The following is a 25,934-nucleotide window of genomic DNA, read 5'->3' as shown; positions in this document are numbered from 1 at the left end:
TTTTTATGTCAGTAGTGTCTAGTTAGTCTCATAGTTTTGGTTAGGGCTTGATAAGAATACAGATTATTAAGTATTCAAAGCTATTCGTTGGAATTTAACATTGGATGTTTTAATGGCAAATGTATGGAAGTTGTAAAACGTCAACAATAAAACAGATGGACGTCAAGCACAGGAAACCACTTGGCATATGCATTAAAAACATATTCTTTTGCCAATATAAAAACAAATGAACAGTAACCTTCATCAAATGCTAAAAAGAGATGTATTTAAATCTACGTACACATTTTTTAAAGATTTTGTGATCATAATACAATTCTCCTGCTAGCTTGCACTGAATAAGACACACCCTGTGTTGACATCTAGCAGCAGCAAGGTTAATTACATTAGCTTCTCCGTATTCCCCAAGCTTTGTGCTGCTTAACAGCCACAGCCTACACCACTGCCATGTCTGTGGACCACAGGCCGAGGTTTACACTCCACCCAGAATGCAGCCACAACAACAATAGACCAAAGTGGCCGGACGAAAATCTATATATCTATGTATGTATCTATGTCAAAGTCAAAGTCAACGTTATTGTCAATCTTTCAGTTTGTGTGTACAGAAAGAGATCGAAATACCGTTTCCCACAATCCCGAATACAAAAATACAAATATATATAAAAATATGTATACAAATAGGTATATCCAATCCTATATATACACAATCAACACATTTATATATATGCACACATTCAGATATTAATAAAAGCACAACAATCAATATACAAAATAACAGTCACTTCAATATCTTTGGGAAATGTACATTAGTGCAAGATTGTCCATAGCAGCGTAAAAAGTGTATCTATCTGTATGCATCTATGTGTGTATGTATGTATGTATGTATGTATGTATGTATGTATGTATGCATGTATGTATGTATGTATGTATGTATGTATGTATGTATGTATGTATGTATGTATGTATGTATGTTTGTATCTATCTATGTATGTATATATGTATCTATGTATGTATCTACTGTATGTATGTTTGTATGTGTGTATGTTTGTATCTATGTATGTATAATAATAATATTAATAATAATAATAATTATACATGTTATTTATATAATGCTTTTCCTGTGTATGTATGTATGCATGTATGCATGTATGTATGTATGTATGTATGTATGTATGTATGTATGTATGTATGTATGTATGTATGTATGTATGTATGTATGTATGTATGTATGTATGTATCTATCTATCTATCTATCTATCCAGCAACACAACCAACCAACCAACCAACCACCCACCTACCCACCCATCTCAACCGATGCTTCCTCTCCATCTCCTATGATTTATTCATCCACTTTCCACGGATCAAACCAGCAACGTGCAGGCCAGTCACACCGTCACCCTTCAGGTCACCCTTTCATATGATATAACAACACCACTTCTCAGCCTTCCTTCAGGGCGACGGCACTATTAGACGCCACAGCTCCAGTAATTACCCTTTCTCCCTGAAGAGCACACACTCTTTGATGGCAATGAAGAAATGCAGTAAGTGGTTTGAATAAAACAGTATTAGGAGCATTGCTACAGGGGTTGGGGTTAGCGTTAGTATGTATTCTTACTTAACTTGACAGTTTTTTCTGTTGTTAACAAATAGTAAACACAAGGAAACCAATATTAGATCATGAAAAACAACTGTACAGTCTTAAATGAAAACCGTTTAAGTCTTATAGGAAAGTGTGGCTCATGCTAATGATCAGACCACAGCTCGGTGAAAAGGGGGAAGCTCACAGGCTGTGTGTGCTGGGTGTGTTTGTTCAGTGGTCAACGAAACTGAGAGGATCACATGAACACTGACAGCTTCTGAAGACCAACAAAGAAAACACGAGCCACAGGAAAGTTCCAGTCATCTAGATATCCTCCTTTTCATCTATAAATGCATGAACTCAAACAGACTCATGGAATGAATGTGGAGTGCATATACATGTTTCTGGGTTAAGACAAAAATAATTTAAAGACGCAAGCATTTTTGTCTTGTCAACGCCTTGTGACAATAAAACAAAAAAGCAATTAAGAAATATAGAGCTGACTAATGCTGCACACCACTGTCAACTGTTGTATTCTTTTGTTATAAAATGGATCCGACCTTATCAACAAATGTGATACCGGAATCCCACTAAATATATATTTGCCTTGCAGGATTGACAAACCCACACACACAGTGTGAAAATATTTAATGTCATTCATAAAAAATGGTATTGTAAGTTACACCCCTTTTTCCATTTAGTACATTTGTATACCAGGTTTGAGTGGACAGCTGAATTCTCGTATAATATGGAGTTTCTACTCCAGAATCTCACAGACTATTACAAATCAAATGCCTGAACACATCTTAAGTAAGATTGTCATGAACTATTCTGACATTTCACTAGGCCCATAATATCTTTAGACAGTATTTTTTTATCACAAAACAAATGTAAAATGGAGGGATGACGATTAACTTTTATTTTCCGGAGAATTTCAAGAAATATTGGAGGACATGTCATCATTATATACAGGGCCGGACTGGGACAATAAGTCAGGCTGGGAATTATACACCCAGCCAGGCCACTACCAGTTTTCTTTTGTGCCATTTTCCTGGATTTATTTGTCAATATTTACAGCGTTGCTGCCCATAGTGATAGCCCTAAACTTTAAATCTACTACGCCAGAATAAACATATGGACATGGGTTACTATTTAAAAAAAATTTGCAAATCTATTTAGGAACCTATCCATGTGAACATATTTTAAGTGGAGGTGGACCTCAAATCCTCTAGGGGGGTCCGGGGGCTAGCTCCCCTGGTAAGATTATTTTTTTAAATGTTGGACTTAAAGGTGGGGTAGGTAAGTTTCAGAAACCGGCTCGAGTGCACTAAAATTTGAAAGTACACAGCCGAAAATAATCCGCCCCTTCCTTCAGACTTCCTTACAGAGCACCTCCTCCAACACACATGAACGCGCAATGCACGCCCAATGAGGGCACGAGATACATTTGTGCGTGCACGAGATGGAAGGCTGACAGACAGGGCGGCAATCCAATCCGTTTAGCCGGCCCGGCTAAACGGATTGGTCGTACTTTTTACAGTACTACGGCTTCCACAGATTAATTTTTTTTATGAATTTTTTGTCAAAGCACTTAAGATATTCATTGCTATCGGGATGTTAAGAGCATTCCATGGAATATAACAAAAAGTGTATCTCAAGCCGGTTTCTGAAATGTACCTACCCCACCTTTAAATGCATCAATCTGGTGCACTTTGAGGGGGAAATAAAGAGACTACACCCATATGAAACAGAACTGTGTACATTTAAATAATCATAAAATCATAAGAACATGGCCATAACCAATAACATACCATATCCAATATGAACAAACATTGAAACTTGTTTATTTATTTGTTTTTGGTTCATTTATAGTTGTGAGTGTGTCTGGGCTCCTGAACCAGCCTCACCTGTCTCCCTTCTCTCCTCCCTGCTATACCTGTATATATATAGGTGCAAATGTATTTAGTTTCCTATCCATGTGGACATTATTTAAGTGGGGAGGACCTAACCTCCTCTAGGGGGGTCCGGGTCTCCCGGGAAGATTTTTTTTTAAATATTGAAGTTAAAAGCATCAATCTGGTGCATTTTGAGAGCAAAATGAAGAGATCTATGGAAACATCTCTCAACACCGATATGAAACAGAACTGTAAGCAGATTTACTTTTTCTTTATGGATATTTTACAAATCACTCTCCTTTCAAACTGTATTCTTGTTTATTAATAACAACTTTTGTTTACTGTCATATAGTATTTTATACCAGTTTACTTTATTCTCTTGTTTTTTGATAACTATAATGATCAAGATGTGCCTTTACCTCACTGGTTGGAGAAAAAGCTTCTTATATTCGTTAGCATAGCTAGCTAACCAGATGCTAATAACAACAAAGTTATTGACTGTATGATCAGAATGACAGATGAACAGATCGCTACTGGGCTTTCAACTAAAGACACAGCCACGCAAAAACTGCAGCATGTGTGCGGATTTATGGGTACTGCAATTTTTGAAGTCCCGGAGTGGCGTTCTGGTGCTCTCCGTCAGAACTGCACCCCTGTCAGACGAGACATATACCACGTGATGACCTTTATATATACAGTCTATGGTGATGACACGTTAGGCTCGTGTTGTGTTCAAGGACCATGACCGTTGCCAGGAAAAACAGGCACTCACTTGTTTAATTATTTTGCGGTCAGGATTTCTTTAATTTTTTGCGTGTGTTTATAAATTACCTCGAGGGCCATACCAAATGGTCTCGCGGGCCGTATACGGCCCGGGGGCCGGAGGTTCCCCACCCCTAAACACTCAGAGTCCTTTACCTCACCTGAGCTGTAGTTATCAGTCTCTCAGTCTGACAGGAGAGGACTCTCCTCCACCTTGTTGACAGCTCATTATATCCGTTAGCGCCGCTAGCTAGGACCAGATGCTAACAACAACAATACACGTAACCGGTGCGCGCGCTTTCTCTCTCGCTCGCGCCAGACATACACACCCTCCCGAGCTTGAATTACACACAGAGACCAATCGAGGGCATTAGTGTATGATCTGTATGAAAGTGGCCATGTCGGCAGGCCACATCATGTAGACAGCCAGTCACCCTCTGTGAGGCAGAGTCAGACCCACATTTGCGCAGCGTTGCGTTCACAATACATACATACATAAAAAAAAAAAATCCTCAGGCCAGCAGGCCACTTAACATTATTAATATATATCTCTCTTGAGACTCTTGAGACTCCCTGCATATTACAGTAAAAGCTGTAATTTCTCTGAGTGGAAGGCTCACTGAAGTTCAGTCTATGTGAAGTATAATATAAGCATTTATTTGAATCAATAAAGGCAAGTTCGCTAGGTCAGGCTTTCACCGTGTTATCTCTTTGCAAAAAAATCAGATATACATGCAGTTGCTCTTTTCAAAGTGTCTCTTACACAAAAGGTTAAAGGTCACATGTCATGGCCATTTCCACTGATCATAATTCCATTGTTGAGGTCTACTAGAATAGATTTATACTGTGCAATTTTCCAAACTCACATTGGTTTCGCATACAGCATCTCTGTAAACTACGGCCCAATCCCAAACCACACCCTCGACCCTACCCCTCCGTGACGGAGTGAACTCCGTCTGTAGCCACACTCGCAGCTCAACGAGGCTCCCTCCTGTCAGATGGAGGGAGTAAATACAGCAGCAAGCTTTGGGACGGCCTCCCCTCTCTCCGGCAGAAACAGGAAATGCCGTAACTGTATGTAACAACGGTTTCAAATCAGCATCTCTTAGACAAAAAATGTAAATTAATAACTCAAATAAAACTCCAAACATCTTTCATTGTGTTACTTTTTTGTAAAGCTCTTTTAGTTTTAAACCTGATGTTTATAAGCTTCTTAGTTTTTGCAACAGTCTGTAAATATACACAACTTTATAATAAAATGCACACATTTACCTTTTTCTAGAATAAACACAGGTACGATCCTAAGTTAAAACATATGAGGTTATCATGAGGTTGTTAACATCGCAGTTTATCAGTGGATGTTTGCTGGAACTACTTGTAAACAGCTTGTTTCCTGACGGACACACACAGCATTGAGACCGGTCAGGTAGAGACCGGTCTCAAGTCAGCACCGCTGCAGACTCGTTGTTTGAGGGCTTAATAGCCCACTCCCCCTCCACACCGCTCCACACTTGTTGGTTTGGAACAGCGCTCAATATGGCGGACCCTCCACGTGAACGCACAAAACGGAGGGGTATGGTGTAGGGGGCGGTTTGGGAATGGGCCTAGCCCCGTAATCCCACCAGGAGCGTCTGCGCTGCGGCGTTTTTAGCGATCGCGGCCACTCTAGTCAATGGGTGCTATTCCACCAGACACGCTGCGCCGCGGCTCGAAGCGTCCCAGAAGCTCCTCGCCGCAAGGAATTTCTAAAATATAGGATGAATCCTATTTTTGACGCGGCGCAGGCAGGAAGTGGAATGTTCATCCAACAACTGCGAGGCTGCACACACGACACTCCGCTTCCGCAACGTTTTGAAACGCGCCTGGTGGGTTAGGACGCAGGAGGAGGACGCAGGAGTAGGTCGCAGCGCAGCTTCCAGTGGGATCAGGGGGTTACCCCCTAATCGCACCAGGAGCGTCTGCGCCACGCTGCGACCTCCTCCTGCGTCCTAACCCACCAGGCGCGTTTCAAAACGTTGCGGAAGCGGAGCGTCTTGTGTGCAGCCTCGCAGTTGGTGGATGAACATTCCACTTCCTGCCTGCGCCGCGCTGCGCCACGTCAAAAATAGGATTCATCCTATATTTTAGAAATTCCTTGCGGCGAGGAGCTTCTGGGACGCTTCGAGCCGCGGCGCAGCGTGTCTGGTGGAATAGCACCCATTGACTAGAGTGGCCGCGATAGCTAAAAACGCCGCACCCGCAGCGCGCCGCAGCGCAACGCAGCGCAGACGCTCCTGGTGGGATTAGGGGGTTAGTGTATTCACTCTCTCCACTAAACGGCTCGTTGCAGCTCTTGCCCCCTCCCTGTGAGCCCAGTGTGCTCCGATTGGTCGGGACCAGTCGGGACGTTGTGAATCGCGCTGAGCTCCGTGGAGGTGTGATTTCCTTGTTTAGCGATACACAGCGAAACACAGCCAAACTCACCCTGAGCACACACAAAGTCACAGCCGAAGTAAAAACAATAAGTGTGGCTTGATATTGAGTAAGAAAAGGGTTGATAAACGCTGTGAGAATGGGTCTGCAGAGAGAATTTCGCCGCGATCCCAACTGTCTGTTATCAGCCTGCAGCCAGGGAGGAGAGATCAGCAGAGCTGCATGCACTGAGTGTGTGAGGAAGTCCGTGGATTGGTCAATTTGGACCAATCAGCGGGGGCTTAACGTAACGGCTCCGTGGGGGACGACATGACACCATGATGTCCCCGGAAGAATCAAATGGACAGTGACGTATCTCCAACGAGGCGTAGGTATTTTCTGTTTTAGAGTTTTACTCCCTACATGGTGTACTTTGAGGGTTTTGACTCTGCACACCGTTTACATGCATAAAAACCTTCATAACACACAAGGGGACGGGTAATAACCGGAAAAGCATGACATGTCACCTTTAAGTTAGCAGTGGCGTTTGTATATGTACAAAAGTGGTGGGGCACACAAAACTTAGATGTCTATATATAAGCTTCTGAGGTTCATGGCTGGTGAGGCACTGGCTCTGACTCTTCAGGTTTACAAATATTATATTTTGACCTAAATCAAAATATAATATTATTTTCAAAAGCTTTTTTTGTCTGATGCTTCAATTAATTTTAAACAGACAGTTCAACAAAAGGATACCCAAAAAATGTAATTGTATCATTTAAATATTGAATTGTTCTCTCTTAGTAAGATCCCATTTTCAATACAATTGCAGTCTTACCTTGACATGAAGATGAAGTCCATTTGCCTATCCTTCTGGACAAAAATCTCTATTACTTTTTTGTAAAAGTCCTCCTTATGTTCTTGTAGTTTCAAAAGTCTATCATAAATCTGATCTAATCAATAGATTTATGATTCGAAAATGAGAAAAGTAGGGTAGACATGTGGATATTATCCGGCTGAACAAAACGTGCATTTATCTAACAGGTTTGTTTCCCACAGATCTTATTTTGAGCTATTTTCTAAAATCCTATGGAGAAATCTCATTGCTTTTTTGTGGAGGGAAGCCATGCGCAGTTTATTTCCGGGTTTTAGGACGCCTCACTGCAGCTCTCTCTCCTCCTCTTCACACACCACACTTTTCGCGGCACACGTACTTACAGCCAATCAGCTCTGAATGATGTGAGATGACGTATGGTGGGGATGGCAGCACTATGCCCCTATGGTCATTGTTTTTTTGCCACACACATTAAATAGGACAATACTCTGAGCATGCGCAGTGTAGTTTTTACAGTCACCATTGACTTAAACAGGGAGAGGGAGGGGCATGATCGGGTTTTGTCCTACATGGCTCTAAACAGCTCAATAGGCACACACTGTAGACACTAATTAGAAGAACACAGACTAAAACAGCAATGTACAGACGAATCAGATGAATAAACATGATCTTAAAATATATTTTATATATTTTTTAATTTTTTTTTTGCATTTTTTTTTAATCATTACTTTTAATACTTTCTGCTGACACTAGGTGGGGCTGTGCCCCACCTGCCCCTAATGACCAGTCGCCACTGTAAGTTAGTAATGTGGAGAGGTGACAGGCATCTCTTGAATGTTCCAGTAAAGTGTCGACGGGTGAGCCCCGCAACTGCTCTAGAATAAGAAACCAGCGTGACACCCGCTAACAGATGTGAAACTATAGGAGGCTTACTCATACTGGCTGTCCTGCTTTCTCACTTAGCACATCTTATTTGAGAAAATCCATCTGCAGTAAGGGGACTGAACCCAAACAGTTTCAACTTCTCTTGGGAAACAGTGTCAAAGTATCACAGCAAACATTTTTTAAGGCTCTGGGGAGGACATTGACAGTTAATGGAGTCTGAACAACTATACAATTCGAAACAAACATCTATTTCAGGATGAATGATCACTGATGGTTCTTGGGAAACAGTTTGAATTTTCCAATACTTTGGTTATTGATTAAATAACTTTAAGACTAATGACATTCTTGCACTATTTCTATTTTATTTGTATTTACTTGCACATCTTACAACATTCTCTTGCACTATCTTATTTATTTTCTGTTATTCCGTGCACTATTTGTATTGGTTTTATTTGTTTTATGTCCTATACATATTATGATGCATTGTTGGAATAGCCTGGGACTTTTCATTGCCATATCTACACTATAGCTACTGTGCACATGACAATAAAGCCTTGAATCTGAATCTTGAATCTTGACATCTACTACAGCACCAAACTGTATTTTGTGTTTAGTGCTTTTTAACATATATTCACATGCTAGCCCACTGAACTATATGTTTACATTGGGTTTTTCGAAAAGCAAAGAGTATAGAACAGACAGGAAAGGAGGGTAGGAAAAGTGGGTAGGACATGTAACTTGGGCTGCAATCGGTAATTATCGTTCTTTCTATAATTTGTTGCAAAAACGTAAAAACTACTTTTCATCAAATCAATGTCCTTTTATGATTCAGTCTAATACTATAAAACGCTATTTCATCATGACAGATAAAAGGCAGTACTGAAAATGATCAAAATGGAGAAGATGAAACTGACTGCAAAATTGCAAAACTATTGAAATAAATAGTTGCCAATGTATTTTCTGTTAATCAACACATTTTAGCTCTAATTGCAACAAAGGTCTCAGAGTTTACTCACCAGTTACGTAACCATCTAGGATGCTCAACAGCAGGCATTTAACACAATATATATTTTAATTTCAATACATAAAGAGTTAATTCACAATGTCCAGTTGGACAAAATGTCTACAAATGTCTGCAGGTGCAGAAGCTTTTAAACACACGTCACTAGTGGGGATTTCTGCCTTTAAAAGCTCATAGCTCTCCTTATCCTTAGTCAGCTGTAGATCTCAGTTGCAGTTAGAGATGGCTTAATGTCCTTTTAAGCTGCACTAACTACATTGACGATACTGAGAGCTCCATTACATTCTGAAGTTCCTGCTGCAGATGTTTTTCTGCCCATCTACTGTCTCCAGAGTCTGCCAAAGAGCTGACAAGTCTAACAGGCTTTCAGGCATCATTAGGATTTGAGTCACCAGAATAAACATCTCATGGTTGAGACCCCACGGTGCAGCTGTCTTAGGAAATAGAGTCATGTTTGCAAGTATGACAGGACACACTAATGCACCACAGTAATTCAAAGACATTGGGTTGAAACAGACTCTTAAACAAACTTGCACTGCTCAGAAGTATCCATGGTATAACAGACAGATTATTCACATTTATTAAGCCTAAGACATTTTTGGCTGACTTGAATACATGACGTTGAAGATAATGTTTTATATAAAATGTCATAGGCAGTGAGAGTGAAATTATATTTCAATTCAAGGCCAAGAAAAGCAGATGTTTATGACGCTTATGTTTATAAAATGTTTTTGGATAAAACAAACACAGCTACAGGAAAGACTTTAACTAAAATAAATCGCCTTAGATTTCATTAGATTAAAGAAATGGCTTTTCAGCTCGAACTAAATCTGATTTGATTTCCTGTGGTGTGTGATGGCTGGTTTGATAAAACAGAATTATCCAAATAGAAGAAAATCAATGTTGATTTAAAAATGCTCCCAAAGCAAAAAACGCTGCAAGCTTCTTCTTGGTCTTTCCACTCTCAATCAATCTGCATAAACCCGACAAAACAAATTGCCTCTGCATTCACCAAACACCTCGTATGGTGTTGTGGTAACCACCTTATCTCTACCGTCCACCGGCCATGCTCTGACAGACCATTCCTCTCAATACAAAGCTCTTTAACAACAAAGCAAACTCTGGGAACTCTGGTCAGGAGATTAATTTACCGTTCCTCTAATGACGACATCCATCCACATGGATCAACCCAAATCAGAACACCTTGCTTAATTTGAATTTATTTCATTTTTTCTGCAGGATACTCTTATCAGAGGCTTGTTGTCACCATGAGAACACAGATTATTCTTCCTAGTTACTTTGGAAGTAATTTACTGATAGCTGCTTCCCACCAAATGGGGCACACTGAGATCCAATTTGCTGTGTCTAAAAGTTACCACTTTAATATGAGTAATGTTATTACATATCAGCATTACCCTGCTGGGATAATGCCACTTAGTTGTAATTTCATTATGTGAAATGCAAAAAAACTATTTTTTGGAAAGGGAAAAGAAACCCTGATGTGTTTGCCTTTCTCATTGCAAAGGTCTAAGGGCAGAGGGGGTTGCTGTACAGATTATAAAGCCCCTTAGGGGAATTTATAATTTCTAAGGGAAAAAGCATGTTAATAAAATGCAGAAGATGCAATGTAATTTTAAAAGTGATAGTTTGACGGAGAAGATTGTAATTACTCATATTGGTCTGTTACATGAAACTAAATCCAGAAAGTGATTAGCTTATTTTGAATGAGGTCATAGGAGGAAATAGCTATCTACAGCTGGGTTATTATTTGGATTAAACACTCAAGATATGCATTGTTAATTAGCAAGCATTAAAGAGGATGGTAGGTGCATTTTGATACCTTTGACCCGAGCCAGGCAAGTTGTTTCCCACAGTTTTGACTTGTTAGGCTAAGCTATGCTAAAAATCCTCTGGGTTTAGCTCAATATTAATCAATATTAATGAAAGTGTTATTAAACTTCTTATTTTTCTGTTTACAAGAAAGCCAGTAACGAGTGTCAAACTCAAACATTAAATTGGATGATCAATTATTGTTAGAGCACCTGACAAATAATTAGTATGCAGAGTCGACTCCACTGAATGAACAAGTAAATGTCAATATCATTTACTCGAGAGCAAATGATTGAGCACCCCATCAGTGTTTCGTGCTTTTTAGATGTAAACCTCATGAAATCATGATTACATTATCAATAAAAGCAGCTGGTCTCTGATTTGGGACTCAATATGGCAAATCTAAACTGAATGCATTGCTTTGTCTTTAAAGCTGATGTGTGTTTCAAATAAGGCCCTTTTAACAGGCTGCAATAGTATAAGAAAACACAATTAACTGCTTTGAGAAGAGATAACATGGGGAGTAAAATATGGGCATTTACAAATGAAAAAGTCCTGAAAGTGAAAGTGTATTTTAGGCACAGTTATAAATGGCTGTCTCTAACCATTACTCCTGCCCTGTATCCTTCTCCGAAAACACGTGAACAGTGTAACTGCATGGCAAATTAATTCTGCAGAGAGAACCATATAGCCAAGAAGTGTTTCATTCTTAAAACAAATATTAATTTAGCAATAAAGCAGGTCAACATGTGCATTTAAGCCCAGAGAAATAACACAAACAAAAATGGCCTCTTCCCTCCCAACATGACATTTGTATTCATTGGTACATATCTAAACCATGCAGGGCAATGTTTGCCAGACCACACCCTCTCTGAAGGAGACACACAGATGGCAACGCATGACTCTGCTCTGCTTAAAGCGTAGTGGTGATAGGTTGCCCAGGCCATGAAGGAGCCACTTCAAAATCAACGCTGAGACCGCTGAGCATTAAGCGTCCATATTAATTTTCCCATATCTGCAATCTTATATCTTTATAGAGGTGAAATGAAGTTTGAAGCCTTCTCATTACCTCAAGAGAAAGTGCTTGAAGATTTACAGTTGCAATATCTGTAGAGCGGATAAAGTCCCTCCTTGATATCTTCCTGCAGCATAAGACATATTTTCATTCATGTCTTTGTATCACACAAACGCATCCTGTTAATCAACCACATCCTCAACGTGCTCCCTCGCCTCACATAGCCCCCGTCCTCCCTGTCTCTATTTTCTATCTCTTGTATAACCCCCAGTGTGGTAAAGGTCCTCTCCTTTGTTACATTCATAGTGTGGGGGAGCCTGTCAGCCTCACAACTCAGCACCAGCTCATTAGGACGCAGAGAATAGTCACAGCTTAGCTCGACACTCACTGACAAAAGAGTGGGGAAAAACGTAAATGTGAAGTGCTCATCTCGATGTGTCACATGTGTGACCACCACATCCAGCAGTTGCTTTCCCACAGCATAGCATCTCTACATTTGGTCTGATATGAATTCAGAGGTGTTGACCCAGAATAGAGGTTGATGACATTGAGGTGTTTGTATGCTGATCCTTGATCCTAAGAAAAAATAGGCCTAACTTGAAAGAACATCTGCACTGCCAAGTCCTTCAAGTCAGGATATATTTAGACTTGGCATTGTCTTCAATAACTTTCCATTTATGGACAGAAAGAGATAAACTGTGCGACTGAGAGGAGTTACCACGTCTTGAGAGATTTACTTTGTGGTTCTCTGAACTGGAGAAGGGATGAGCCTACAGCAGGACTTTATCTCTGCTAAGATAAACTGCCACAACCGTATAAAAAAATCTGTACTGAAAAGCTGTTTTTGTATGTTTTAGGGTTTATTTTTATTTATGAAGATGACCCCTGCTGAAAAAACCAGCATAGACCAGCTTGAGATGGTTGCTGGTTTTAGCTGGTGTTAGGTTGGTTAGTCTATGCTGGTGAAGCTGGTATTTATGCCGGTCTACCAGCAGTCTTGCTGGCGAAACTGAAACAGACACAGACAGACAGAGAGGGCGGGACACGGGGGAACGACGAGATGGCAGTGGTTGAAACAAAGCGGTATAAAACATGGTTTTGACTGGCGCTAACAGTCAGGGAGAGAAGATTAGTGATGTGTTAGTCGCGAATGAGTCGGCTCAAAGAGTCGGCTCTTTTAAGTGAACGACGGGAGGATTAGAGACTGTTGGATGCTGCTGTTTTGAGCATTGCAATAGCCTATATTTATTTTCATTATGTTATTTATTTATGATTATTTTTAGGCTCAGCAAAGATTTGTTGTCAGTTTGTATAGGTGTTGCTATTTGCTTTTTTGTTTAGCGTGGTTCTACAATCAGAGAGTTACAAGGGCCTGTAAATGCAATGAAAACTATCGGCCACAGCAAATCATTTATATTAAAAATGTAATTTTTACTTTTGAATACTTCAGTACAAAGGATGTATTGAATCATTTAAGTGATATAGGTGTACACATATAAATCATTAGTCAAAACAGGGCTACATTTGATTGACTTATAAAAGGTATATTTCGCAGATAAACCTCGTAACCCCGCCCCCTTCAAAAAAAAAAACGGTTCTTTTGAACAGCTCTTTTGAACGGCTCTCACAAAGGAACGGAGCCATAAGATCCGGCTCCCTTCAAAGAGCCATAATTCCCATCACTAGAGAAGATCAGTTGAGCGTTTCTGTTAGGGGTGTAACGATTCACAAACATTTCGGTTCGGTACGTACCTCGGTTTTTTGGTCACGGTTCGGTTCGGTACGTTTTCGGTACAGCAGAATTTTTTTTCACAAAACAAAACATATATATATATATTTTTTTTATTATTATTAAACTGTGGATAATGTATTCACTCAAATAAATACAAAATATAATAAAATAAACATTAAGGTGCAGCATTTCAATTAACTGAAATAATCTGTATTTGAACTGTACTGTACTAGCACCTAAGGAGCCAGTTTGACATTATGATTTGCTTGTCATTGTATTTTCATGTTTTTTTTAAAGAAAGATGAACTTGTCCACCTTAGGCGCATTCACACCGCAGTACTTTTACCACAAAGGTTCATGAGAACTTAGTTCATGAGAACTCTTTAGTTCTCATAAACTAAATACAGATCGCGTTCACACCGGAATAAATCCCTGGGGGTGGATTAGGCAAATTAAGCCGCTGACGTCACTTCTTCTTCTTCTGCTTTGGGTTTACTGGCAGGCCGCAAACCAGTTCACGGCGTATACTGCCTCCCAAAGTCCCCGGCCGGAAGTCCCCGGAGTCCCAGCAGCTTCTACTGAAGCCTTCCGAGTAAATCGCCAGAACGCCGACACCTCCTAATCTCCACCAGTCTCTTTGCGTTTCTGCGCTGGGCTAATGCTAATAATGCTAATGCGAGGATAATAAAATGGCGGCTTCACAAAACTTTTTGGGAGTTTTACGGAGCGTGGTTTGTAATCCGCCCAGCCAATCAGAAATATAGCTCTTTTCTCACAAAAGAGCCGCTCGAAAGTCCCTGCTCTCTAGCAGGGACTTTCGAGGGGGTAAAAAGGTTCTCATGAACTAATTTTAGTACCGGCTCTTTTTGGTGTGAACGCGATAAAAGAGTTCTCATGAACTAAGATCGCATGAACCTTTGTGGGAAAAGTACCGCGGTGTGAATGCGCCTATTGCTTGCCGAAAGGGCAGATCTGCTGGCACTAACAATGTCTCCTGCTGTGGAGAACACCCTCTCTAGGGACAGAGGTAGCAGAAACAGCCAGGTAGCGCTTTGCTAACATGGCAACATAAGGATATTTGGCATTTGTAATAGCTTTGGCTCGGTCTGAACTTTTTGAGATTGGTGGAGGCTTAAATGCTAGCGGGAGTTGGGTTTGCACTTCAGTCATTTTTCTTTTGGTACCGGTGATATTCACGTTCGGGTGATGCCTTTTCAAGAGTGTGCAAGTTTGATGTATTGCCAGCCACGTAACCAATTTTAGTTGAACAATGCCGACAAACAGCTTTGGTTCGGTCCACCTGTCTTTGTCCGTCATCCTTGAACGTAACTGCGAAACCAAAATGTTCCCAAACCGGAGACTTCAATGATGCTGGAGGATTTTCGAGCTCAACTTTATCTGCGTTCGCCATTAATTTTCGACAGTTCCTCAAATTACTGACTAAATTGAACGCATCCCTCTGACCAGCTCTCATAGTATGCCTCTCGTCCAATGAAATGACTTGCTCGCTCTATGACGCGTTGAACCCAATGTGAGCAAATTACTCTGAATGCTGCGACGCAGCACCTGAGATTACTTCCAAGAAGTTGTTCACGTTCTCAATTTTTTTACGTTTAACGTTATATTCGTTCGGTACACTTCGGTACACACGTGTACCGAACCGAAGGGCCCGTACCGAATAATTTCGGTACGTGTACCGTTACACCCCTAGTTTCTGTGACTCCGCCCAGCAGCTGCTCTTCTGAGAGGAACCGCTCTGACAGCTCTCTCTACTGGGAAACGCACTAAAAGTCCTTCTGGAGGCAGGGTCGGCTCTAGAACAAATCGAATGGGGGGACAATCATTTACCACGGGGGGGCACACACTGCCGTCAACAACCAACACACAAACACCAACGCAACTTCAATTTCAAAACATGCTGTAAAATCTCTTGTTTTCACACACATTGCAGGGGTGTAGTTCTATTTTCTAGCGCACCTATGACTTGTGAATACATGCACGGTTGTGGCACGACCACCAAAACAGAAACATATGGACAGTGGCGTTTGTATATGTACAAAAGTGGTAGGGCACAAAAAACTTAGATGTCTATATATAAGCTTCTGCAGTGACGTGCAGTGAGGTTCATGGCTGGTGAGGCACTGGCACTGACTCTTCAGGTTTACAAATATTATATTTTGACCTAAATCAAAATATAATATTATTTTCACAAGCTTTTTTAGTCTGATGCTTCGATTAATTTTAAACAGACAGTTCAATAAAAGGATACCCAAAAAATGTAATTTTATCATTTAAATATTGAATTGTTCTCTCTTAGTAAGATTCCATTTTCAATAAAATGGTGGTCTTACCTTGACTTGAAGATGAAGTCCATTTGCCTATCCTTCTGGACAAAAATATCTTACTTTTTTGTAAAAGTCCTCCTTATCTTCTTGTAGTTTCAAAAGTCTATCATAAATCTAATCGATAGATTTATGATTCGAACATTATAAAAGTAGGGTAGACATGTGGATATTATCCGGCTGAACAAAACGTGCATTTATCTAACAGGTACGTTTCCCACAGATCTTCACACACCACACTTTTCGTGGCACACAAACTACTTACAGCCAATTAGCTCTGAATTATGTGAGATGACGTATGGTGGGGGCCTATGTACACACTGCTCTGGTATTAATTACAAATTACATTAATTTAGCAACTTAATGCTTTACTGCTGTTGAATAAACCCTATATTGCTAGTGATTTTATTAAAACTATGATTTGCAATGTTTTTGATTCCAATAACAATAATCTTTTTGTTATCATTGTAAAACACATCTTAACATCAATCAACAATCAATAAAACAAATCATCCAACACAAAATAGAAGAAATCTGGACCTATTCTATTTCTTTTTATAGGACAGCATCTATTGGGACTGCTCATTGATGTCATCAAGAGCCATTGAGTCTACCTTTTGTAGTCGGCCTCTCAGAATGTTTATCATTTCTTTGTCTCTTAACATTCCTATAATAATGTAATTTGTTTTTTATTGTTGATATTGTTTTGTTCTTTATTTTTGTTGTGAGAATCACTTTGCAATTGTGTAGGTGCTATATAAATAGTTATACTAATATTGTTGTTGCTACCATCATTACTATTATTAAAAATGTTTTCTTTGTTTTCTTTATTCATCACTGCAGAAAGGATCATGTCAGCCCACATCAAACACCTGATCAAGAACTTGTGAATCTTCAGGCAGAAAAGATGAAAGTTCCAGTTTCCTGTACATGGAACCATGCCTGTATGGGACTCTGTTCCACATGTCTTCAGTCAGTTCTGGACCCTATGACTCTGTTCCACATGTCTTCAGTCAGTTCTGGACCCTATGACTCTGTTCCACATGTCTTCAGTCAGTTCTGGACCCTATGACTCTGTTCCACATGTCTTCAGTCAGTTCTGGACCCTTTGACTGTTCCACATGTCTTCAGTCAGTCCTGGACCCTATGACTCTGTTCCACATGTCTTCAGTCAGTTCTGGACCCTATGACTCTGTTCCACATGTCTTCAGTCAGTTCTGGACCCTATGACTCTCTTCCACATGTCTTCAGTCAGTTCTGGACCCTTTGACTGTTCCACATGTCTTCAGTCAGTCCTGGACCCTATGACTCTGTTCCACATGTCTTCAGTCAGTTCTGGACCCTATGACTCTGTTCCACATGTCTTCAGTCAGTTCTGGACCGTATGACTCTGTTCCACATGTCTTCAGTCAGTTCTGGACCCTTTGACTGTTCCACATGTCTTCAGTCAGTCCTGGACCCTATGACTCTGTTCCACATGTCTTCAGTCAGTTCTGGACCCTACGACTCTGTTCCACATGTCTTCAGTCAGTTCTGGACCCTATGACTCTGTTCCACATGTCTTCAGTCAGTTCTGGACCCTATGACTCTGTTCCACATGTCTTCAGTCAGTTCTGGACCCTATGACTCTGTTCCACATGTCTTCAGTCAGTTCTGGACCCTATGACTCTGTTCCACATGTCTTCAGTCAGTTCTGGACCCTATGACTCTGTTCCACATGTCTTCAGTCAGTTCTGGACCCTATGACTCTGTTCCACATGTCTTCAGTCAGTTCTGGACCCTTTGACTGTTCCACATGTCTTCAGTCAGTCCTGGACCCTATGACTCTGTTCCACATGTCTTCAGTCAGTTCTGGACCCTATGACTCTGTTCCACATGTCTTCAGTCAGTTCTGGACCCTATGACTCTGTTCCACATGTCTTCAGTCAGTTCTGGACCCTTTGACTGTTCCACATGTCTTCAGTCAGTCCTGGACCCTATGACTCTGTTCCACATGTCTTCAGTCAGTTCTGGACCCTATGACTCTGTTCCACATGTCTTCAGTCAGTTCTGGACCCTATGACTCTGTTCCACATGTCTTCAGTCAGTTCTGGACCCTATGACTCTGTTCCACATGTCTTCAGTCAGTTCTGGACCCTATGACTCTGTTCCACATGTCTTCAGTCAGTTCTGGACCCTATGACTCTGTTCCACATGTCTTCAGTCAGTTCTGGACCCTATGACTCTGTTCCACATGTCTTCAGTCAGTTCTGGACCCAATGACTCTGTTCCACATGTCTTCAGTCAGTTCTGGACCATATGACTCTGTTCCACATGTCTTCAGTCAGTTCTGGACCCTTTGACTCTGTTCCACATGTCTTCAGTCAGTTCTGGACCCTATGACTCTGTTCCACATGTCTTCAGTCAGTTCTGGACCCTATGGCTCTGTTCCACATGTCTTCAGTCAGTTCTGGACCCTATGACTCGGACACTAGTTCTACCAAGGCTCATTAGAGGTAAGCAGTGTTAGGAGAGGAGTGGAGTTATCTTTGTATTTAGGCTGCAAGTCGACAAAGGTGATAAAATGCTGATGCTAATAATTATCCGATTCATTTGATATTGATTGTCTGCAAATACCGAATCCTGATCCGATTCTTCTATTTCCTAGATAATACAGCTGCACCGTGTACACTAGCTCTATTTGTTTTTGCCATTGTAATTCACCATAAGCAATTGTTGACTGTAACGTCTATGCCAACCAACTGTAATTTATAATGTATTTTACCATACTTTAATGGTCAAGTTCTGGCAACCACAGCAGCCCAAATGTTGTTGCCTTTTTCTTATCATACATAGTGTTACTGTTTTTGTTACCATTTAAATATTAAATTCTATTCATTACTTTTATTTTAAATCAAATGCACCTGTTTTAGATAATATATTTATTTTGATGTATAGGTTAATTGTATAATTATTGTATTGTTACTGTGTATTTTATTATATTAACTAGCTATTTATTGCTATTTATTTAATTAAAATAATGTTATGAACACTATACAATGTCTTTCTTTTGGTAGATACCAGAATACATGACACAATGAATCTTTGTAATATATTTATGTTCTCTGGTTTAAATAATCATACCGGTATTTAAACAATGTATGCTGGTCACCTGGAATCCTGGTAAGCTTGCAGCATGGTATATTTAATACTATTATTAAACATAAACTGGTGATCGATGGATGCTGGTGACCAGCCCAGCATACCAGCATACTATTCTGGTCTATCCTGGTTTTTTTTAGCTGGCCAGGATGGCTGGTTTAGCTGAACCAGCTAAACCAGCCATCCTGGCCAGCTAAAGTGTCCAAAACCCCTCTAAACCAGCCAACCATTCCAGCCTAAAATCTACTGGCTGGTCAGGCTGGTCAATTTAGCTGGTCTAAGCTGGTTGTTTTATGGCAGCTGTCAATGTATAGGCTACCAACAAGACCAACAGTCAGGCTAGCAGCTCTGAGACTGTAATCAGGCACGGCGATGCTTTGAGCTAAATGTTGCTTTAATGAGAACGCTAACATGCTCACAATCACAATATTAACATGCTGATATGAGGCAGGTTGTAGGCTATTTGCTATATTCACCAACTTAGTTCAGCCTGTTGGCATGCCAACATTCACTAATAGACAAAAAACAAATAAGGGTTGAGGTAGAAGTTACGTTTTTGGCCATCCAGCCAATAGTTGGGAAATTGTGAAATGAAATCCACTTGATAATAAATTGGATTGACAGACTGACATTGCCACACCAAGAGCCAGGCCTCTAGCATGCCAAAAATGCTCGAAGACTCCCAGAAAAGCTTCACTGAATCGCATCTATCACTCACTGCATGATTGACTGGTTGGATGATCCAATAGGAAAAAATACCGCAACATTTTTTGCAATTTTTCATGCACATTTCAAAATACATCGTATTGTTGAAAACTGGGGGGAATTGCAATCCTGTACGTTTTTGTAAATGTTGAATAATTCAGCCTTACAAACCAGGAGAATAACCAATAATTTTGTGAAGCCCTCGTTAAAGTTTCATGCTAATGTCTGGCAGATGCTTTGTTATGAACCAGCCTTCCAGCTTTCTTCAGCCTTGAGGAATCTCAACAAGAGCACCTACCTAGCATTAAACATGTCACTAATGAGATACTTCAAGTCTGTCTGAATGATCAGACAGAAATTATGTAATAACAAGACAGTCACAGCAGGTGATCTTGACCCTCCTATTGTCTTCGTCCCCCCCCCCTTACATTGGTGTTCGCGGTCAAATTTGACAGGTCCTGTTTTAACTGCTATTACATCAACACAAAAACCATTAATCATCACCAAATTTCATTTAACACCCTTTCAAACTGTAAATATGGTATCAGACTACGGGTGTACATGAAACACTGCAGTAAATATACAAAGAATAGACACTGAACATGTATTGTGTGTGCCAGGTGTGATCCATGTGGGGGGAGGGGCACATAAGAGCGGGAAATGTGTCAAATTGTTCTGTGTGAGTGTGTGTTTGTGAGTGCCAGGTGTGATTCACATGGGGGGATTGGGCACATAAGGGGGGAACACATCTAGAGTGAGTATGTGTGTGTGTGTGTGTGTGTGTGTGTGTGTGTGTGTGTGTGTGTGTGTGTGTGTGTGTGTGTGTGTGTGTGTGTGTGTGTGTGTGTGTGTGTGTGTGTGTGTGTGTGTGTGTGTGTGAGGGGGGGGTGTTTGTGTGTGTGTTTTATCTGATCCGGATGGTTACTAATTCCTTTTCTTTATGGCGGTCACCATGGGTGTTACAAAGTTGACTAAATCATCCACAATTCAATGAAAGTGGTGATCAGCAATTTTATATGTTCAAATGTCTACTGTGAAGGATATCATAAAGCCTTAATGCAATCGAATGTAAAACAAAAAAGTTATGATTGATGAAAGTAGTAAATCGGTCAGATTTGACCCGAAGACAACAGGAGGGTTAATAAGTGAAAGTTGTGACCAACCGTTTGTGTCATTAACAAGTACAACAAGTCCTGCAGACATGGTCTATATTCTTAGTTTTTATTTTTACCTTAAACCACATATCAACCAATTTGAATTATTTATGGATGCTTGCTGACCACGCAATGGGAGGCAACACCTGCCACATGCAGGATGCACAAGATGCTAACAACAACAGCTGTTCTCCCAGTCCTGTTTACCCACTACCTGCATTATTCACTTGTTCAGCAGCTGTTCTAAAAAGTAAAATTGTTTCTTTTTAGAAAAACTACCATGGAGCAGGTTACTGTATTTTTGTCACTAAATTATAGCTTGTGCACATTTATTCAAAGATATACCAGGGGAAAGCTGAAGTAACCGTGGAGGTGACCTTATGCAATGCCCCAGTGCTGATTCAAATATATGTTTTGCACAGACAAAGAGATGTTTCATTTCCTGCTGCTGCATTCCACAAATTCTATTGATTCCCCTCCCTCCCTGTCTCCATGTGTTTGACTGCAATTACTGATTGGGGTGTGTTACGAAAGAAAAACCTCAGGATGTGCATACATTTACTTAGTGTGATGTTCATTTTTTTTACAGAAACTCTCAATGGCCCCTATTGAGCCTCACACACCAAAACACACAAACACACACATACAGCCCTTGAAAAGCCTCCTCTGTTGCACTGTTGACACAACACCCGCATGAGCTCAGATAACCCTGTGTAAGTCCTGAAATTATAGCCACTCTGTAAGGGAGCCACAGCACCAAACAGAACAGCTTTGACTCCACCAGTTTTAGGGGCACTTGACTGAAAAGTGTTGGCACAGAGGAAAATCACTATTATTATGATGGATTTACACAGAGTTGTAATTATCTTGGAGAGTACTGATAACTGGCATACATATTTTCTGTCTGCCATTTTGCCATATTACTGTTTTGCTCCAAACACTCTGTGTTGAGTAGCCTATGAGATGCTGAGCCCTGATCAAATCTGAAAATGGATCCTAACTGCTCTCACAGTCACACACACCTACATCCACTCAGCAGGAGATCATCCACTCAGCCACATTAGTATACTTTTGGCTTGTGACTGCATTTACAGCATGCTATTGATTTATATGGAAACAGTTACAATTATCCTCCACAACTTGTTTTTACTTTCTTAGAAAAGAGGAAGGGAGCTCAGAGTTACCATGGAGACTAACATTATCTATTGGTGTTTATTGTATGAATCACATGTTATGATTATAACAGGGAAATTCGTCTGTTTATTTCTCCAACAGGAGACTTTTACCCAATGTTTTAAGTGGTGGTAACTGTAGTATATATTTGAAGCTTTACAAGGGAGCACTGGGACCTTTTACTACTCTCTCTTTAGCGGATGCGAAAGGTTCAAGTTAGACATGCTTCCTCAGAGAGCAAGAAAAGAGGCACTGACAAACTTTGAAAACACTTGACTAATTAATCTGGCACGAAAACGATATAGTAGCCTGAGAGACAACTGATTCACTTAGGGAAAAACGCACTCACCTTGACAGAGACGTGAATTCCAGGTGATGAGGACAGGGATAAATGGAAGGATCTGGTTTAACCCCAAATGAGAGAGCACAGCCGATAAAGAGATACTCAAACAATGTCTCAAGCAGACAGCTGACATGCACACACATGCACCGTCCTCCTCCTGCCCTGCTCTGAAAGCATCAGTTTCTCCACCGCTGTATGGGGAGGGCGTGACTGAACGAGGGCAACTCCAATTAAAATACAGGACAAAGCCAGGCGTCACCTCGGAGGGGCGGGGCTTGTGTCATTGACAGCATCTTTTTCCGTGACGTATCGCGGAGGACCCCAAAAGCAAGGACACAGTGCGGTCAGACAGATGACTTTGCAAGTCATGGGTGGTCTGATTATTGAGTTTTTGCTTATGTATCTTTATTTTCCATTACGTTGTCCACTTGTAGAGGACGAGTGGAATTAATTACTTTTTATGTTCCTACTAACTGACTAAAATAGTTAAACTGACTACAAAATAACCGTTATCTGACCAACGGAATGAGAACAGAATGATCAATGACAGAACTTCGGTCTGAGAATGGTGATATACCGCCACCTGCTGGACATGTGGTTGAATCACATCCTTTCAGTCGTGAAAAACAAATAGAGCATCTTTTGCAAACAAATTCTGAGATTTACAAGTTGTGCACATGCTAGTGAGTGACTAAGCAGTTTTGAAAATATATGAAACATGAACAAAAAAATGTAAATCCCCAAAATAAGTATGTGTATGTTTTAATATGTGAATGCATGCTTTGTTGCATTTGCACACAAGTAAAACAATTTACAAAACAAAACAATTATAACAACACCAATCTTATAAGGGTTAGCAATCACACACAATGATCTATAATGTTCAGGAAGAAAATTGCACTGGTCTATTTTTCTGAGAGAGCCATTATCATCCTCTTTGCTGAAAGTCTGAATGAGAGGCTGTTATATCAGACGAGGATACAGGCTCATGCTCAAGGACTTTCTGCCACAAAAAACCCTTTCATTGAGAGTCAGCCTGACTGCAGCAGATTACGTGCAAAAAATAAAAAAATTCCTTTCACACTCGCAAGCTTGAAAGTTATTGAAGCACCTTCGATACACAGAGGTGGATTCCATAACACAGCCAACACAATGCTCTGTAATGGGTGTGTGACATTGTGTCTTTTTCATACAAGTCTAGCTGTAAGAAACTTGAAAGGTTACAGTAAGAAGCAAAGTATTCATCTTTGCAACATTATTAATTGACAGCTGCTGAATATTCCTTCTGTATGAACTGTTTGGGCAGACTGAAGTCAAAGAGTTGAGCTGTGAAGGCTGTTGCTTTTTATTTTACCCTTACAAGTAGCGTTGGCTTTTGTGTGCCTTATACAAGACAATTATTCCATAATAAATTGTGAGTTCTAATGAATATTGCAAATGAAATGCTTAGAACCAAAGAGCTAATTAACAATACCTCGCACATTTGCTGTTTACTATAATTACAAAACACTGAGCAATTACTGAGTTCAATAAACTGTTTTAGAAAAAAATATGAATCTACACAAGCTACATTATGGTGCCCACCATCAGTTTAGATATTATGAGAAAATGAAAACATCGTAATAGTTTTAGCCTCAAAAGCGACTTTGCTGGGAATATTTAACTGTAAGGTAATGTTGAAACTGAAACATCTCTGAATTTATTGCACTCAACAATTCAACCATGATTTACAATATTTCAATGCTAAACTCTCTAACATTAAATATCAAGAAGTGGTTGTATTTTATGAATTTGCTTAAGATTCACATTATTTGTATTGTTTTCTTCCAGGATGTAGTAATCCATGTGCAGTAGGTTATCCATGCAGGTAGTAGCAGTTGATCCCATAGAAGTCATGTTTCTTTCCTGTGTGCACATTGTCCCTTAGGTTCACAGCAGCACGTGTGACAGAGTTATTAAAGTTGTGATGGGCCTTGGTCTTGCTGAATGAATTCTGAAGGTCCAGGAGGCAGAGAGCTCTGTCCACTGGGCGAGAGCCAGGCAGGACAGGAGGTCTGGGCCGGATGCAGGACTTCGATAAACTGTAGGGCAGCGTCTCCTGCTCTGAAGCTTCCCTGGACATGCAGTCCTCTCTCTCCTCTCCCTCGTATAGACATAATTTGCCATCATTCTGTTGTTCGGGTGAGACCTCCTGGGATGGCTCAGCGCGCCATGCTTTTGTGGAGCCAGAACTGTACTTTGACTGATTGTGACCCTTTTGGTTTGGATCTGTTGCCTCATTATACCGAACGGTGATCTCTTGTGGCCTGCCAGTGCCTTGGTTTGGAGCTGAGGATAGATTTGTGCGTTCAGCAGCAGCAGTACTGCAGGTGCTCGCCTCTCGTCTTCTACATCCTCCTCTGGGTTTGGAGGGAACAAATACAGGAAAGGACCTTTCTCTCTGTAGGGAAATAAATACGTTAAGTGTTGCATGGTGTTAATGTAGCTGTTAAAAGGTGCAATGTTCTTAAGGAATTTACCAGAGGTGCATTGTGTGAATTCATCCCGGTAATGTCACAGATTTTCTCCTGGAAGTCATCTATCTTTAGAGGATTTGCTGGCCCCGATCCTTAAAAAAAAAAAATACTTGCACAGTCTGATTGATTATTGATGTTAAAAGCATGTTTTCTGGATTCACAAAGTGCTTGTACATACTCCTTTCATAATTTATTTTAACAAGTTGTACTCAGTGTTCTTAAAAATGTGTTTTAAGGTTCTTGCTAAGGGACTGCACAGAAAGAATGTAGGAGGAGAGGGAATAACGAAAGATAAGAGTATTGCCAATTAGTTTTTTGGATGAATGGATGGTAGTCTCACTGTTTTTGGATGGGCATACGATGAATTATATTTAATCTCATATGACATATTTTATAAAATATGTATTGTCATATGAGGACAACAAAAGTCAACAGTCTTATCTCGGTGTTATTGCCACCATAGCTAAGAGGACCAATATGGACCTTTTAAGAAACTTTTAAAACACATACAAATGTATGTATCCTCATACCCCAATCTCATTACATTTGTATATTTCTAACATAATAACATACATTTGGGCCTTTTTACCTGTGTGGTGCATTTGGTAGGAGGTGACC

At 40.4% G+C, this 25,934-nt stretch overlaps 1 protein-coding gene across 3 annotated transcripts in view; it reads right to left on the bottom strand.

Moving 5' to 3' along the window:
• The window catches only part of osbpl3b (oxysterol binding protein-like 3b), a 52,988-nt gene extending 30,032 nt beyond the window's left edge, over positions 1-22,956 (bottom strand). For all 3 annotated transcript variants that reach the window (XM_034228329.1, XM_034228330.1, XM_034228331.1), the window contains exon 1: positions 22,807-22,956. In XM_034228329.1, the coding sequence (XP_034084220.1) occupies positions 22,807-22,933 (127 nt within the window). In that variant the 5' untranslated portion in view covers positions 22,934-22,956. The remainder of the gene's footprint in view (positions 1-22,806) is intronic.
• Between the last annotated feature and the right edge of the window lie 2,978 nt (positions 22,957-25,934).

The sequence above is a fragment of the Gymnodraco acuticeps genome, unplaced genomic scaffold, assembly GCF_902827175.1.
Source record: "Gymnodraco acuticeps unplaced genomic scaffold, fGymAcu1.1, whole genome shotgun sequence".
In the NCBI taxonomy this organism is placed as follows: Eukaryota; Metazoa; Chordata; class Actinopteri; order Perciformes; family Bathydraconidae; genus Gymnodraco; species Gymnodraco acuticeps.
The sequence above is the reverse complement of the archived record's forward strand: the minus strand, read 5'-3'. Positions and strand labels throughout refer to the sequence as shown.